An 18,635-nucleotide genomic window follows, 5' to 3' on the forward strand; every position below is an offset into this window, starting at 1 on the left:
AGAGACAATCAAAAATGCCAAACCCTAGCCACGTTTTTGCAAAAACGCCCAAAACTGAAAAACGTGGGAGCAAATGCATGAAAAATGAATCAAATAAAGCTCCAATCTCCACGCCTAGGTAGGAGAGTTAAAAACGATTTTGAAGTTTGGAGATTCATGGCACTTACGTGAGGTAAAAATGTGGCATTTGAAAAAACGTTTTTTGCTGTTCCAACATCTAAAAACCAGCAAGAATGATTACCATGTGGTGTAGAAAGGAGCTTCCAAATCCACAAAAATCGCCTAAAACTGAAAAACGCCTTCCTTCTAAAAACTCTCCTCAAAAATCGATTGTAACTTTCAACAAATTTGCCTCCAATAGATAATCGGGTTTTTGGAGACAAAGAGCAAGTTCAAATTTGCATAAAAGAATGAAAATCGGGTTTTTTTGGAGACAAAGACAAGTTTAAAATTTCACTTTTTCAACATGTTAGGCAAAATCGGGATTTTTTGGCCAAATAGCAAGTTTTAATTTTCACTTTTTCCTTAACAAAGCCAAAATCGGGTTTTTTAGAACAAAATGTAAGTTTAAAATGTCAAAAATGCACTTTATAAGCAAAATCGGGTTTTTGAGAGAGAAATGCAAGTTTAAAATCACTTGCAAAGGGGAAATAAAACCCCTACAACAAGTTATAATTTACTTGCACACATGTAATAGGGGTTTAAAATCCCTATTACTAATGAAAACCATTAAAGTAGGGGTTTTTGGAAGGAACTACAAGTTTACTTGTAACTTAACCAAAAAATCCCTATTTTAACTGAAAAAAGCCAAAAAACAATAAAAACAATAAAAACATTAAAGGGGAAATTTAAAACAAATTACAAGTTTTCATTTTTAAAATAAAGTGCACATGTAATAAGCTAAAAATTTCCCTACAAAGACCAAAACAATGGAAATCATTAAAACTTGCAGTTCGAGGAAAATTCTCCACCTGCAGTCAGAGAGAAAAAACCCGAAATTGAAGGAAAGACATAGCAAACGAACCCAGAATGCGATGAAATTCGAAATATAGTTCGAGGATGGACTAAGGATTAAGCCAGTCCAAGGATTAGTCGAAATTCCAGTCCAAGGATTAGTCGAAATTCTGCCTTGGGAAGCGTGGCACAGAGTAAATTTTTTCATTTTTTCACAAAAAATTTATGTAACGGTCCTTCATTTTTGGAAACAAAAATGAGGACAACAATGTTGAAGCTCAAGTATACTTAAAATCAATTTGAGGGTGTCGAGGAATGTGGACCAAGAAAAGTTGGTTGGCATTAAATCAAGTAACTTACTAGATTCATAGGGAAAGCATGTTAGAACATTTAGTATTATCTGAAACTTTGGCTAGTTGGTTTTAAGACCTAATGATCTAGTTGTTTTAGGAAAAATAAAGCAGCCACTTTGGCAAAGAGGAGGATTTAGTGAATGCTTTGTATTGATTTACAAAGGTAAAAACAAACAATTATTACCAGAGCGACAAAAAGGTAAAAATGAATGCCTTCCATCAACAATAGACCAAAGAAGCACGTGCATTTGTGTACGTGGATAATGAATTGCAATATAGGAAGTCACAATTGTATTTGTAACATGGTAAATTTAAACATGGAGAAAAGCAGAGAGGCAATATCAAAGGAGTTAATGAGATAATAATCAGAGTCAAAAGAATATTTGTTTTTAGTATTAGTAGGAAACCTCGAGATTTCTGGCACCTATATTTAGTAAATCCAAGCATTTATTGGCCAGACAAGAGAGGCTTACTAATTACATGGACACGTCTAATGATGAAATGATAGTTCTGGGAGATGGCAAATTGTAAGATACGGCTTCAATGCATTGTCTAATGGAAATGCTAAATGGTAGATTCAGCATGTTTGTGATGTACTTTATGATTATATTGGAAGCTAATGGCTATTTGAGTTATATCGGCCACCATTTCCTGTGTATATTGTCTTGGTATTGGCTACTATATATGTGATAAATGATGGAGCATTGAGAACAAATTTACACATTTTAGATGCTATAAATGTTTCTATTTTGTAACTTAGCATCTCGAGTCCCAATTATATATAGTGCAGCATTGTTTCTCATTGTCACAATTGTTTGATGAAAAGACCCTATATTAAAACAAAGCATTAAAACATACAGCTAAATCCTCAAAAGAGTGGGCGGCATGCAAATACAGCATAATTGCATTTTTCCCTTGGCCATATGTGCATGAGATGTAGAACCAATCTTATTAATGTTGGTCTAAGTTTCTTGTTCTAAAATAAACAAATATCCAAAGGGTTCTAGTGTCTATGTTTTTCAGATTCAGCAGGAAGAATGTTTCAGATTAGAAGTAAATAGGGACAAAACATTTTATCAGGAAGTAAAATTTGATGCATCCATGTTAGATTATACATACCTTGAACTGGTTTCAGTTGATTGCAACTTCAATTCCTTCAACTTATCATGTAAACATCAATCTAGTCAACTTGCCACATTCTGCACATCTCACAATAGAGTTGGACAATGCTGGCATCTTTAGCTTGGGGAAAGAGTGTTGAAACTTGTTGTGTTCCCCAGCAAAAAATGCCATATTTATCACAATATGATGGAGCTCATTTTAATTATCATCAATGCAATAGCTTTTCCCTTTTTTTGGTGTCATGGGGCTCTAATTTCAGGTTCTCTGCAATACTCAACATGCTTTTGCAGTGAAATGGATATTTCATTTTCTCCTTCCAAAGAAGTTAAGATTTTTCAGTTTTAATTTGGGGGTGTATACAATTGTATAGATCCCAACATAGAACTTAGCCATTGAACTGTGAATAAATAAAATTCAGCACAGAGTCAGACTTAGCAGTGGACGAGATAACTGTTTATAAATACAAAATATGTTTCCTTGGAAGATTAAAGCCTGAACAAAATGGAATTATTTTGGGTACAAATCACAAGGCCACCCAAAAAGGCTTATAAAAGCCAATTATGTTCTGTTGCGGAAGGAAAGCTTGGCATAAATTCTGGGATCTCTCATCTCTTCAAATTATAGATCAAGCAGAGAAAGACGATTTTAGCATGTTTCCAAGGTACTAAAAAAGGCTGTACAGAAACTGAATTTGAATTAATTTGAGACCAACCTTCGAAAATTGAATGTAATAAGAACTTTTCCCAAGGAAAAAGTAGTTGTGGGAAATTTTAATCTCGGTGTAGTCAGAGCTATATGAGGACCATAAGCAAGCCAGCCCTCTTGGTCCCTTTGGGTTGTCTATGCTTTATTATTATGACGTTTAAGTCTATTTGTATTTATTAACCACTTTCAAGGAATGGTATAGTCCTTTCAAATGTTTAGACAGAAGACATTTTTAATTTTAGGTCAACTATCAGCTTTCTTAGGAGAGTAACACAGCCTATCCATCCTTTATTAGGTCCAATGCATATATAAATATATATGCAGTGAACTAGTTTTCTGTAAAAGAACTCCTATTTATCGTTGCTTTTTAATATTGTATGTGATGTCTCAGTTTTAACAAAAAGTTTTTTGTCCCTTGCTCATTGAATGTGAACATGAACCTGTAAGTTGTCATAGTGTGCATTTTGGAATTTTGGGGAAATGTATAAATAAGGTTGTCATAGAAATTCCTGAGTAAATTGATTGTTGAACATGAGTTAATGATTCTCTGGTTCTTACCTTGTATATTTGGCAGGACATTATTCTTTACAATTTAAATTTATTTTTTCTCTAGCTGAATTCCAATTTTAACAAGAAATAGTACTATGTAAAAATAGGCATTTTATAATTGGGCAATTGCAATATCTGATCGAGCAAAGATGAGAGGACGCACAAAAGAAGCAGAAGAACTATGGAAACAGGTATGATGACTTCCTTTTAGCTGGAACATTCACTTTATTACTTGTCAATTTATTAAGATGGAAAGCTAGGTTATGGAATTTTTTGTTAAAGGTATAGTAAGGATAGAAGATGTTTGTACGATTTTCCTGCTTTCATTCAAATTTCAAATTTCAAAATATTGCACACTGTAAATTTGCTTTATTTTAAATCATTTTTCTTCTTAAACTGTTACAGTGTCATATTTTTTGAAAAAATGGCTGGAGAGAGGGGCTAGATCCATTCTTTTGTACATGTTAAGCGAAGCTATTATCTTCATTTTCATATTTTCATTTTGCATTAAAAGCTGCTCTCTATGTTTCATGTCTAAGAAACTGGCCAATGTATGGTACAAAACTGAGTGGTCCTGTATTTTCGTTTACTGAGCAATTTTGTAAAGATAAATACTAATTTTTTTAGGTTGATAATATTTACATATTGGAAAAGAGAGAAGTTTTGCGCAGGCGATAAACATCCTCTTTGATATCAATTCATGCATATATCCTTGGTATGCATTTAGATATGAAGTTTTGCAAGAAATGTTGCTATTGCATTAGTTTAATGCATAATGCAATGTGTGCAGGCTACCAAAAACTATGAAAAAGCGGTTCAACTCAATTGGAATAGCCCTCAGGTAAGGTGAAATATGTTAGTCAAGCTGCCTTACATTTTTAAGAGAATACAAACCTATGTTAGGTTTGTCTAATTATGTGGAAATATCCTTTTGCAATTAAATGTCACATCAAGATTGAGTTAAACTATTTGATGTCCCTTTTAACTTGAATCTTAAGTTTTGTTATTTGGAGATTGAGTTAAATTATCTATAGAGTTGTTCTTGCTTACTTGATTCTTCAAGTTTTAACTTTGACTCTAATGCTTTCTTAAAAATTGTGAAGTTCTTAGGGTGAAACATCTCTGCCAACCCTGATGCTTGTACCTGGTCACTTTTTTAATATCTAGAGTTTGGGTATACTTATTCCTTCACTATGATACATATCTTGTTTGTTCTTCTTATTGGCATTCTATTCAACAAGCTTCTAAGTTCTAACCATTTATATTGCTTATATATTTTATTGGTTCCTTCTGTTTTTCTATTTATAATTTTTGTATGGAACTTGTTATTTAATCAGAGTACATGCTGAAAAATATGTATTGGAAAGTAAAAGGCCTTATACTTCTGGTCTGGAGATTTGGTATATTGATTCTGGTATGGTACTTATTTGCTTTGTATTTTCTGGGGGCATAATTTTCCTTTGTGCACTTGCCTTACCGTGATTTCTTTTTGTTGATATACGAGTAATGAGTTGGACTTGAGAAGGAGATAAATAATAAATAGAGTATTTATTATTATTGAGGTGTCAATTGATTACACGAATGAAATTAGAATTATAGCTAAGAAGAATTGACAATATAAACACCCTAACTTCTTAACCAAATAACATTTAGTGTTGGTCACATAAGATTTTATTTGACAATACATTAGGATTCACAATACACCACTGTTTCTTGGGGATACATCGGCAGGGCCTAGACATTTGTTGTGGATATTTTGGGATGGAAGGACAAGAAAGGGATGCTTCTCTCCTCTCCTTTCCCATTTCCTTTACGAAATTGGAACATCCCCCAAGGAGGGGGACATGGAGATGTTCCTTCTTGTTTGCTAAAACTGGGGACACCTGGCATCTTTGGGGTGCAAGCACATCCCCCAATGGCTGCACCTTTTAACAGAAAAAATGTGGAAGGTCTACTGTTAACTTGTTATGATTGAGGTCAAGCATTCTCAAGCAAAGTAAAGAGGAGAGAGGTTTGTAGATAGACTTCCAGATTTAGCAAAGCTAAATTGGTGGAGCTCACCTGCTGGAATTTGTCACATGATTTAAGTCTATTCACACGGGAACTGGAGAGACTCATTCCACAGATAAACTCCAGTTGAATCAAAATGAGTTCACAAGCAAAATGATAAACATCCATTTATTGGTATCCATTTTTCTATACAAAAGCAAGAACATAGATAGGATGGAATTGCTGGTTAGAAGTAAGGAACAAAACACAAACATAAATGAAAGTTGACAAACTGTTGTATGGAACAAGTTTTGTAATCTCGTCTTATTGGTAGGCCTCAAAGGTATATTTGAATGCCAACTAAGAGCCTTGTTCTAGATGGAGTTAAAAGTCAACACTAATTTACTAATAAATGGCAGGCTGCCTACAAGAACGGATTCTTATCCTATGCTTTCAGGAAAAAATACACCGAACTGTTAGAACTTAATTTATATCTTGGTTAAATGATGTCTTCAATTTGTATATGGAACTAGACAAACTTATACCAAGCGAGTTCAATTCAGACATCATAATTGAATCCATTTCAGATTGATAGAGAGTCTGACATGGTTGTCTTTTTTCAAGAGTTATATACTTAGTATGTTCTTGTGTTTATATTTTTATCAGATATATTTAAATGTTTATTTCTTTAAAATTTTAGCCTTATTTTGTTTGTTCGAGTTATTTTCAATTTATTTGTATTATAAAAGTTTAGATATTCATTTTTATTTACCAGGTCAATAGCCAGTTCCTTGCAAATACCCAATTGGAAGCTATATTTAAATTGTCATTTCATTAAAATTTCAGCCTTGTTTTGTTTGTTTAAGTTATTTTTCGGTTTTTTTTAAAATTTATTTGTACATTAAAAATTCATGTATTAATTTAATAGCCAGTACCTTGCCATCCCCAATTAGTAAATATAATTAAATGTTCATTTCTTTAAAATTTCAGCCTTGTTTAGTTTGTTTAAGATATTTCTAGGTATTTTTAATTTATTTATTTTTTAGAAATTTATATCTAATTTAAATTATGTTATAGATATCACCTCGCCATCCCCAAAATCTGGAAGTCTTGTTGCTGTCCTGGAAATGCCATTCACCTGTATTCAGAACTTGAAAAAGGATTGGAATGCACACTTTTGTTATTGTTTGTAATATTATTTTGTTTTGCTGATCTCTTTTGGAGTGGATCGTGACCTCCTCTCTTGGGCCTCGTCCCTCTCAACACTTAAGCGTTTGCATCCGAATATCCCTGGCTGTTAGAATAAAACCTGCTCAGAATTTTACAGCAGCATATTTGCTCTGCTATTGTCAAGCCACTGGTCTCAACACAACTTTGCAATAGCCTGAAGAGGTACTAGAGTTGGATATCTTATATCTAAAGACAGAAATTAAATTTGCTGATTTAGGCATCGAATTTAAATTAATGATGTGCAAGGTTTTGTTAGATGCTGATTGTTATTCTTGTTGGTTTTTTCATCTTTCACTAGGGATATTCCATTGTATTTTCTCCTTAAACAAGACAACCATGCCTTTTTCTATGGACTGTGGTTATCAGATCGTGTTAACTGTGAAACAAGTCACTTCAATTATTTTCCCAATTTCATCAATGGCCTGTTTGTTACCTCAAGTTTCAATTTAGCATCTCAGTCTCATCTCTGCAAGGGATACACCTTGCTTTCAGTTCTTGAGTGCCACTTGTAGGATCTATTTCAGATGTGCTTTTACAGTTTAACAGCTAAGCCAAAAATACTATGATACCCCGAGTTTCCGGGATGGGGACGTGTTGATGTGTATTTTGTACACGACCAAACACAGAATAAAATACCTAAAAGGTACCTTATCCTCTCTTGATTAAAGTCTCTGAATGCTAAAGATGTCGCGAAAAGGATCAATCGGGATGACTTCAAGGTTCTTCGCTATAGGATCTCTACGTGTGGATAAGCACCGGTGGTCGTTGTATATGCTGTTTCTTCAAGGGGCCTTACGTACTTTCAGAGAAAGCTTGTCCACGTTACTTTCTTTCCAAATGCAGGAACAGGATTTTCCTAACAATAACAGATTTTCAAAAAATGTCAAAAGATAAGGGTTTTAAAGAAGGAATACTTGAACTGATCCTAAGAACGACTCAATGAAGACTAGACTTGATGAGATTCTACCAATTTCAGTTTCGCCAAGAAATTACAACTTTATTGGAATTGATGCGATCTTCTTAGGGGATTCAATTGTTTTTCAAATCATCAAGGATATAGATACTATCATAGAGATGCATATCAATACTTCCAAGAATGATTGAATTCTTAATCAATCTCGAGGTTTCCAGTTGACCACACAAGGCGTCCTTACAATCAGTAAGAAGCTAGTGGTTTGGAATATGAATCTTATCAAAGATCAAGCACAACACTTCGTCCTTCAAACTTAGAACTTAAATACTATTTCAACTGAGAGTGAGTCAAGAAGATAAACAATCATGAAGATAGCCACAAGTATTGCAATAAAACACCATAACTTCAATATTTTATTGATCTCATAACCAAATGGACAACAATTGTTCAAAATTCTTTCTTCACTACTCAATATTGCTACAATAATAACTTTCTAACTTTCTTCTCTCTAAGCTCTCTCTCTTTTTTCTAACTTCTCTCTACAAACTTTTGAAATGAAATGAGTGAGGGTATATATAGCATCCTCAAATACAATGAATGGCCCGGATCAAAAGAAGATCAACGGCTGAGATTTTGAAACCCCAATTAGGGTTTGTTACAAAAAAGTCCACATTTAGATAAACATCACTAATCCATAGCCAATAAAGAATTGGCACAAATATCGAGGAGACATAGACCAATAGGAATTAAGCTGCCACATCATCCTATAACAACTTTTCATCTAGAATTTTGTTCCCTTTCCTATGCTCTTTCTTAGCATATTCAATGAATCTGGACACAGTTCCCTGAATCTCAGCAATGGGAATCTCAGGAAGATTCTTCATTCGTTCTTCTAAGTGAAGGAGTTGATCAAAAGCAGTGAGAAGAGTTGTCTCCCATCCAGGTTCAAGTTCTTTGGTCTTCTCAATCAGGAACATAGTAGTGTACATTTGATCTTGTTGCATATCTGTGATGATGTTCTCCCCTTTGCAAAAGATGACCTTGATTCTATCCTCCAACTCTTGGATGTCCACATCTGTCTCGATCTCGATCCACCTGTCAAGAATGGTACACAACACCTCAAACACCTTATCTTGAATTGGATGAATGATACCTTCAACTCGACTGCATCTGGTGTTGATGTCTTCAAAAAGGACCTCTTTCATCTGGAGCAGAGCTGACCACAGTAGGAGGTTATGGGTTCCTCATCCATTATCTTTTCATGTGCCAGAATCTGTCTTGGTGTTTGTCTTATCACTTGTAAGACAAGAATGATAACATCTCTAGTATGAGTGAATGCAACTACAGTTATCATTAGATTATGGATAATCTCAAGGACCTGGATAGCTCGATGAACTCTCTTCATCATTCTTGTTGCAAATTCAACGGCTACCGTGTGGGATTTATCAATCCAAGAACTTATAAGTTGAACCAAGCTTTTCACCCTTTTTGCCTCTCCTACTGATTCAAGAGGGAGTGCTTGTAAAGGAGATACTGCTGGATCCTGACGTCTCAAGGGCTGATTAAGGTGACTAAAATAGTTCCTCCAAGCACTGACCTCCCTTTCAAGCTTCTTATTCTTTTCCATTTCTTCTTTAAGTTTGTCTTTAAGTGCTTCAAATGAATCAGTTGCTTCTTCCATCGCTTGCTCAGAGGTAAGTGGACCAAGCTCAAATGTTTCTAAGACAGACTCTTCTGCAAGAATCTCATCCTCATATTTGTCCACCACTGGTGTAGCTACCTGCACTTTCTTGGATCCTGTCTCATCTCTAATTACCTTAGACATCTTTGTAGCCTTCTTCTTCTCCATTACCTCATGAGAATTTCCTATAAGGCTTTCCAAGTCAAACACATCTTCTTCCTCTTCAACCACAACTGCCCTTGCTAGTCTCTCTTTCAGCCAATCAGGAATGGCAGATCTTGTTTCCCTCACTTGTATTTCTTCATGTAGTGGCCTATTTTCTCGGAAAGGAGATGTTGCTTCATCATCATTCTTTTCTTCGTGTTGCTCATTAGCATCAACTTGGGGAGATTGACTTGATGAATGCTGAGGTGTTTGTCCTTTCTCTTGTTTATCATTTTGTACCATGGATTCCATAGACTCATCAACTTCATATACTATCTGCCTCTGATCTTCCCCTTGACTCGCCTCCTTTTCATGCCTAGAAGATGTGCTTGGTGGGTGATCAGGGTTTGTTTTCTGCTTCTTCTTGGAAGGTTCTTTCTTCTCAGGTCCTTCTTTCCTCTTTGAGCCTTTGGAATGAGAAGTATTCTCACTCACACTTGCTTCTCCTTCTTCTGGTCTTGCCTCCAAAGTAAATGTCATTGATACATTCTGCTCCTTCTACTTTTGATGCTGTACATCCACCCTTCTGCGAGTGCAGGATAAGACGAGAGCCATCAAAGCTTTCAAGTCTAAAACCTCGGGATCATTCCAATCTATTTTTACTTCTTTGTCCTCTTTCTCATAGGACGACTGGAGGTATCTACCATTATCCTGGGCTTGATCGGCTACTCTATAAACTTTGCATTTCCTGATGAGATCTAAGGGTAGCCTGGAATGCATCTTTCTTTTAACCTCTAAATCACCTGGGAGATTCATCCAAAAGTCCTCCACCTGAAACTCATGCTTGTACTTCCTACTGACTGTCTCCTCCATATAACCATGAGGATCAAAATTCTCTCGCGAGGCAAAGGATGTGAATGAGTATAAAGATAATTCCTTCTCTGCATCTTCTGCGGCTTGAGTATTAGGACACACCTCAACTGAGTTCCCTAGTATGATGGGCACAAGAATCCCATTTCCATGCTTGTGTCTGGATGCCTTCGCATAAGTTGCCAACTGTCTAGTCACCTCAAGTAGTACTATCTTGTCTGTTGGATATCTTGGCAACATGTAAGGAGGTGAAGGACACCCATGAATTGTGATGTATGTGAACTTTTGAAATTGGATGAACCATGTGCCATACTTCTTCACAAGCTCTTGTGCATCCAGAGACAGTCGATTGTGAATTCCTCCTTGCAATATCCTAGTAATGTTCATCGTGAAGGTGTCATTGACTAACTTGTAGTCATTTCTAGGTGGATGATGCAGATGAACATAAGAATCACAAGCTTTTATCTGTCCGGGTCCTCTTCCAATCACTCCTTTGTGAGGTAGCCCTGCATACTCGAAACTCCTAATCAAGGCATATATAACATATGAGCTCATGTGGAATGATTTGGTGGGTCTTAGCCTTCTCAACTGCACGTCCAGACAATTGCTAGTGATTCTGGCCCAATGAAGAATTCCTTTTCCTTGAACTATCACTTGTATGAAGAAGAACTTCCACTTTTCGAAGAAGAAGGCTTGAGAAGCACCTGTAACTCGATTGAGCAAAGTTATCAAGTCTTTGTACTCCTCCTGGAAGTCAATCCTATGTGGTGTATTGGGAATCTTGTTCAGGCGAGGCCGACTTTTGAGCAACCAATTCTTATTGATGAAGTTCAAACAAGACTCAGGATCATCTTCATAGATTGACCTTGCTCCTTCTAAGCTTTTGTAAATCATGTCTTTATGGTCCAGAAGATGAAGAACTTCGCTTATAGCTTCCTCTGAAAGGTAGGCTAAGATGTTCTCGTCTTTAGTTATGATCGTCCTTGACTGTGAGTCATAGTGGCGGGCAGACTCGATCATCAACTCATGACACTTGACTGCGGGAGGGAAACTTGCTGCCTTGATGATGCCACTCTCGATTATTCTCCTTGCAACAGGTGATGGGTTGCTAATGTATGGGACCTCTCGAAACTTCTTCACATTGAAGTTTCCTAAGTTGGTGTCTCCGATATTACTCCACTTGGACACGATCCTGGTCTCCAATTCGTCGCTTCTCTGATCTTCCTTGATGAGAGCCTGCCGGCTAGTAGATCCTCCGGCTTTGGGGGTCGTCATTTGATGCCTACACAAAAATTTAAAATTAGTCTTTAAGCATGATACCTTAAAGTATAGAATTTAAGACCTTTCAAACGGAATGATAAATCTAGAAATTCTAAATTTTCAAATTAATTATGAATGAAAATTGGATTTTCAAGACTTAGACTAAAAAAAAAAATGCTATGAAAATCAAAACAAGTCTTGAATAAGAGCTTCAAATAATTCGATTCTTCATACGTTCTCCTTTGAAAGCCTAACTATGAACCTTAAAAAATGAAGAAAGAAGATCAGACTTTGCTGGATAAGGATTGAATTGCTGGCCTTCTTGGATGAATTATGTCTTGATTAACCTTCAAAAGAACGTCACCTTCACTAGCTTCCAACACTCAGCAAATTCTGGAAATTTAGCCTCCAACTTGGTAAGAAATTCGCCTCCAATCTGCTAGATTTCGCTCCTCCAATCTGCTCCTCAAGATCGCATTTAGAACAATGAATGAATGATTTGCATTTTGAAACAATACTCCTCTCTTATATAGGGCGCTCACCCTAATTGACTATAAGGCCGACCTAGTTTTTTAGCAACAAAACAAATAAAATTCCCTTTAGGAAGAGGCCGACTTGCTTGTAAAAGCAAGTAAATGCATTTTGAGCGCTCACCTATATTTATATTAAGGCTTTAAAAATTAATTAATTCAATTGTAATGGCCTTAATTCATGCGCATTTGATCTAACCTCCCCAAATGTCTTAATTTTAGTAAATTTTGCGAAAATTTGGGAATATGGAGGTTTGATTGAGGCTTAGTGAAGCTTCCTTTCTCTTTAGGCTTTGAAATATTTAAACTGATAAGGTCAAGATTCACTTCAAGACTTGTTTGAACCCTTTATCCATGCTTGTTCCCTTGATGGAATTGAAATCTTCTCAACCTATATTTGGAAATTTCCATGTCTTTTTCTTTACAACCTTGCAATTTGCCCTAAACTTGATCAAGCTAGGTTGAATGATAGGTTTTTTGATGATTTCTCCCTAGACCCTTTGGAAGGGTCAGGGGCGATTTTTCCAATTAAGACTTGAATACTTTATTCCCTTCACTCCAAAATCTCCTGGTAGGCGAGTTCATGTTTGCTTTGACCTAATCAAAGTCTTGTATTTCAAATTTTATCATTTTTCATGAGGAAATTAGTGAAAATTTGAATTTCGCCCTGGACCCTTTGGAAGGGTCAGGAGCGATTTTTGCTTATTAGATCAAAATTCACCTTAATTTTATTGTTGACCTCCTCCAAGGTGTTGATGTGTATTTTGTACACAACCAAACATAGAATAAAATACCCAGAGGTATCTTACCCTCTCTTGAATAAAGCCTCCGAATGTTGAAGATGTCGCGAAAAGGATCAATCGGGATGACTTCAAGGTTCTTTGTTGTAGGATCTCTACGTGTGGATGAGCACTAGTGGTCGTTGTGAATGCTGTTTCTTCAAGGGGCCTTACGTACTTTCAGAGAAAGCTTGTCCGTGTTACTCTCTTTCCAAATGCAGGAATAGGATTTTCCTAACACTAACAGATTTTCAAAAAATTGTCAAAAGATAAGGGTTTTAAAGAAGGAATACTTGAACTGATCCTAAGAATGACTCAATGAAGACTAGACTTGATAAGATTCTACCAATTTCAGTTTCGCCAAGAAATTACAACTCTACTGGAATTGATGCGATCTTCTAAGGGGATTCAATAGTTTTTCAAATCATCAGGGATATAGATACTATCATAGAGATACATATCAATACTTCCAGGAATGATTGAATTCTTAATTAATCTCAAGGTTTCCAGTTGACCACACAAGGCGTCCTTACAATCAGTAAGAAGCTAGTGGTTTGGAATATGAATCTTATCAAAGATCAAGCACAACACTTCATCTTTCAAAACTTAAATGCTACTCCAACTGAGAGTGATTCAAGAAGATAAACAACCATAAAGATAGCCACAAGTATTGCAATAAAACACCATAACTTCAATATTTTATTGATCTCATAGCCAAATGGACAACAATTGTTCAAAATTCTTTCTTCACTACTCAATCTTGCTACAACAATAACTTTCTAACTCTCTTCTCTCTTTCTGTAACTTTTCTAACTATAACCCTTGAAATGAAATGAGTGAGGGTATATATAGCATCCTCAAATACAGTGAATGGCCCAGATCAAAAGAAGATCAATGGCTGAGATTTTGACACCTAAACCCTAATTAGGGTTTGTTACAAAAAAGTCCCCATTTAGATAAACATTACTAATCCATAGCCAATAAAGAATTGGCACAAAAACTGAGGAGACATAGACCAATAGGAATTAAGCTGCCACATCATCTTATAACAATTTTTCATCTAGAATGTTTTTCCCTTTCCTATGCTCTTTCTTAGCATATTCAATGAATCTGGACACAATTCCCTGAATCTCAGCAATGGGAATCTCAGGAAGATTCTTCATTCGTTCTTCCAAGTGAAGGACTTGATCAAAAGCAGTGAGAAGAGCTGTCTCCCATCTAGGTTCAAGTTCTTTGGTCTTCTCAATTAGGAACATAGTAGTGTACATCTGATCTCGTTGCTTATCTGTGATGATGTTCTCCTCTTTGCAAAAGATGACCTTGACTCTCTCCTCCAACTCTTGGATGTCCACATCTGTCTCAATCTCGATCCGCCTGTCAAGAATGGTACACAATACCTCAAACACCTTATCTTGAATTGGATGAATGATACCTTCAACTCGACTGCATCTGGTGTTGATGTCTTCAAAAAGGACCTCTTTCATCTGGAGCAGAGCTGACCACTGTAGGAGTTTATGGGTTCCTCCATCCATTAGTTTTTCTTGTGCCAGAATCCGTCTTGGTGTTTGTCTTATCACTTGTAAGACAGGAATGATAACATCTCTAGTGTGAGTGAATGCAGCTACAGTTATCATTAGATTATGGATAATCTCAAGGACCTGGATAGCTCGATGAACTGTCTTCATCATTCTTGTTGCAAATTCAACGGCTACCGTGTGGGATTTATCAATCCAAGAGCTCATAAGTTGAACCAAGCTCTTCACCCTTTCTGCCTCGCCTACTGATTCAAGAGGGAGTGCTTGTAAAGGAGATACTGTTGGATCCTGACATCTAAAGGGCTGATTAAGGTGACTAAAATAGTTCCTCCAAGCACTGACCTCCCTTTCAAGCTTCTTATTCTTTTCCATTTCTTCTTTAAGTTTGTCCTTAAGTGCTTCAAATGAATCAGTTGCTTCTTCCATCGCTTGCTCAGAGGTAAGTGGACCAAGCTTAAATGTTTCTAGGTCATACTCATCTGCAAGAATCTCATCCTCATATTTGTCCACCACTGGTGTAGCTACCTGTACTTTCCTGGATCCTGTCTCATCTCTAATTACCTTAGACATCTTTGTGGCCTTCTTCTTCTCCATTACCTCATGAGAATTTCCTATAAGGCTTTCCATGTCAAACACATCTTCTTCCTCTTCAACCACAACTACCCTTGTCAGTCTCTCTTTCAGCCAATCAGGAATGGCAGATCTTGTTTCCCTCACTTGTATTTCTTTAGGTAGTGGCCTATCTTCCCGAAAAGGAGATGTTGCTTCATCATCGTTCTTTTCTTCGTGTTGCTCATTAGCATCAACTTGGGGAGATTAACTTTATGAATGTTGAGGCGTCTGTCGTTTCTCTTGCTTATCATTCTGTACCATGGATTCCATAGACTCATCAACTTCATATACTATCTGCCTCTGATCTTCCCCTTGATTCGCCTCCTTTTCATGCGTGGAAGATGTGCTTGGTTGGTGATCAGGGTTTGTTTTCTGCTTCTTGGAAGGTTCTTTCTTCTCAGGTCCTTCTTTCCTCTTTGAGCCTTTGGAATAAGAAGTATTCTCAGTCACAGTTGCTTCTCCTTCTTCTGGTCTTGCCTTCAAAGTAAATGTCATTGATACATTCTGCTCCTTCAACTTTTGATGTTGTACATCCACCCATTTGCGAGTGCAGGATAAAACGGGAGCCATCAAAGCTCTCAAGTCTAAAACCTTGGGCTCATTCCAATCTATCTTCACTTCTTTGTCCTCTTTCTCATAGGACGACTGGAGGTATCTACCATTATCCTGGGCTTGATCAACTACTCTATAAACTTTGCATTTCCTGATAAGATCTAAGGGTAGCTTGGAATGCATCTTTCTTTTAACCTCTAAATCACCTAGGAGATTCATCCAAAAGTCCTCCACCTGAAACTCATGCTTGTACTTTCTACCGACAGTCTCTTCCATATAACCATGAGGATCAAAATTCTCTCGCGAGGCAAAGGATGTGAATGAGTATAAAGATAATTCCTTCTCTGCATCTTCCGCGGCTTGAGTATTAGGACACAGCTCAACTGAATTCCCTAGTATGATGGGCACGGGAATTCCATTTCCATGCTTGTGTCTGGATGCCTTCGCATAAGTTGCCAACTGTCTAGTCATCTCAAGTAGTACTATCCTGTTTGTTGGATATCTTGGCAACATGTAAGGTGGTGAAGGACACCCGTGAACTCTGATGTATGTGAACTTTTGAAACTGGATGAACCATGCGACAAACTTCTTCAGAAGCTCTTGTGCATCCAGAGACAGTCGATTGTGGATTCGTCCTTGCAATATCCTAGTAATGTTCATCGTGAAGGTGTCATTGACTAACTTGTAGTCACTTCTAGGCGGATGATGCAGATGAACAAAAGAATAACAAACCCTTATTTCTCCGGGTCCTCTTCCAATCACTCCTCTGTGAGGTAGCCCTGCATATTCGAAACTCCTGATCATGGCATATATAACATATGAGCTCATGTGGAATGATTTGGTGGGTCTTAGCCTTCTTAACTGTACGTCCAGACAATTGCTAATGATTCTGGACCAATGAAGCATTCCTTTTCCTTGAACTGTCACTTGTATGAAGAAGAACATCCACTTTTCGAAGAAGAAGGTTTGAGAAGCATCTGTAACTCGATATAGCAAAGTTATCAAGTCTCTGTATTCCTCCTGGAAGTCAATCCTATGTTGTGTATTGGGAATCTTGTTTAGGCAAGGCCGACTTTTGAGCAACCAGTTCATATTGATGAAGTTCAAACAAGACTCAGGATCATCTTCAGAGATTGACCTGGCTCCTTGTAAGCTTTTGTAAATCATATCTTTATGGTCTGGAAGATGAAGAGCTTCGCCTATAGCTTCCTCTGAAAGGTAGGCTAAAATGTTCCCATCTTTGGTTACAATCATCCTTGACTATGAGTCATAGTGGCGGCCACACTCGATCATCAGCTCATGACACTTGACTGCGGGAGGGAAACCTGCCGCCTTGATGATGCCAGTCTCGATTATCCTCCTTGCAAGAGGTGATGGCTTGCCAATATAGGGGACCTCTCGAAACTTCTTCATATTGAAGTTTTCTAAGTTGGTGTCTCCGATATTACTCCACTTGGACACAATCCTGGTCTCCAATTCGTCGCTTCTCTGATCTTCCTTCTTGAGAGCCTGCTGGCTAGTAAATCCTCTGGCTTTGGGGGTTGTCATTTGATGCCTACACAAAAGATTAAAGTTTAGTCTTTGAGCATCATACCTTAAAGCATGGAACTTAAGACCTTTCAAGGGAATAGTTCAAAACATTAATTTGAAAATGACATGATAACTCAAGAATTATGAATTTTCAAATTATGAATGAAAATCAGATTGCACAAGACTTAGATTGTCAAAGGATTGCAATGAGATCAAAACAAGTCTTGAATATAAACTTCAAGAATTTAATTCTTCATACCTCCTTTGAAAGCTTAACTATCAACCTTGGAAAAATGAAGAAAGAAGATCAGACTTTGCTGGATAAGGATTGAATTGCTGGCCTTCTTGGATGAATTATGTCTTAATTAACCTTCAAAACAGCTTCACCGTCCACTAGCTTTTCAAAATCTTGAAATTATCCTTCAAACAATTTCACAATCTGGAAATTATCCCCCAACTCGCTAAGAAATTCGCTCCTATGATCTGCTCCTCAAATTTGCATGAGGAATGAATGAATGATTTTGAAAATGCTACAACACTCCTCCATTATATAGGGTGCTCACCCTAATTAAGCATAAGGCCGACTTAGCAAATAAGGCAAAAAAATAAAATAAAAACCACTAAAAAGGAGGCCGACTTGCTTGTAAAGGGAAGTAAATATGTTTTGAGCGCTCACCTTTATATTTTAAATTTTAAAATTAATTTTGATGCCTTCAAGGTGGATTTTCAATTATTTCAAGGCCTAAAAATTAATTAATTAAATTGCCAATGCCTTAATTAATGTGAATTTAATTCAACCTCCCAAATGTCTTGAATTTGGGTAATTTAGTGCAAATTGGGGAATATCAAGGTTTGATTGAGGCCCAATGAAGCTTCCTGATGACTTCGCCCTGGACCCTCTGGAAGGGTCAGGAGCGATTTTTTCAATTTGGTCCCGAATATCCTATTCCTTGACTCCAAAATCTCCTGGAAGGTGAGTTCATATGTGTCTTGACCTAATCAAGTTTTTGCTTTTCAATTTTTTATCATTTCTTATGAGCAATTAGGTGAAAATGTAAATTTTGCCTAGGACCCTCTGGAAGGGTCAGGGGCGATTTTTGCTTATTAGGTCAAAATTCACCTTAATTTGATTGTTTACCTCCTCCAAGGTAACCTCCAGAGTTCATTTCTCTCCATCACTGGGTTAGCTCATCAAAATTTTGAAGGAAATATTGCATTTTCAAGAATTTCGCCCTGGACCCTCTGGAAGGGTCAGGGGCGAAATTCTCTCCTGAGCTGAAAATTCTCATTATTATAAGTCCAAAACCTTACCAAGGCATTCCAAATG

At 36.8% G+C, this 18,635-nt stretch overlaps 1 protein-coding gene across 1 annotated transcript in view; it reads left to right on the forward strand.

Annotated features, from left to right (window-relative positions):
- LOC131077996 (protein HLB1) overlaps positions 1–18,635 on the forward strand; it is a 210,563-nt gene that overhangs the window by 101,612 nt on the left and 90,316 nt on the right. The window contains exons 5-6 of the mRNA XM_058015612.2: positions 3,791–3,874; positions 4,474–4,524. Coding sequence (XP_057871595.1) covers positions 3,791–3,874; positions 4,474–4,524 — 135 coding nt within the window. The remainder of the gene's footprint in view (positions 1–3,790; positions 3,875–4,473; positions 4,525–18,635) is intronic.

Source organism: Cryptomeria japonica, chromosome 5 (genome assembly GCF_030272615.1).
Source record: "Cryptomeria japonica chromosome 5, Sugi_1.0, whole genome shotgun sequence".
NCBI classification, from domain to species: domain Eukaryota; kingdom Viridiplantae; phylum Streptophyta; class Pinopsida; order Cupressales; family Cupressaceae; genus Cryptomeria; species Cryptomeria japonica.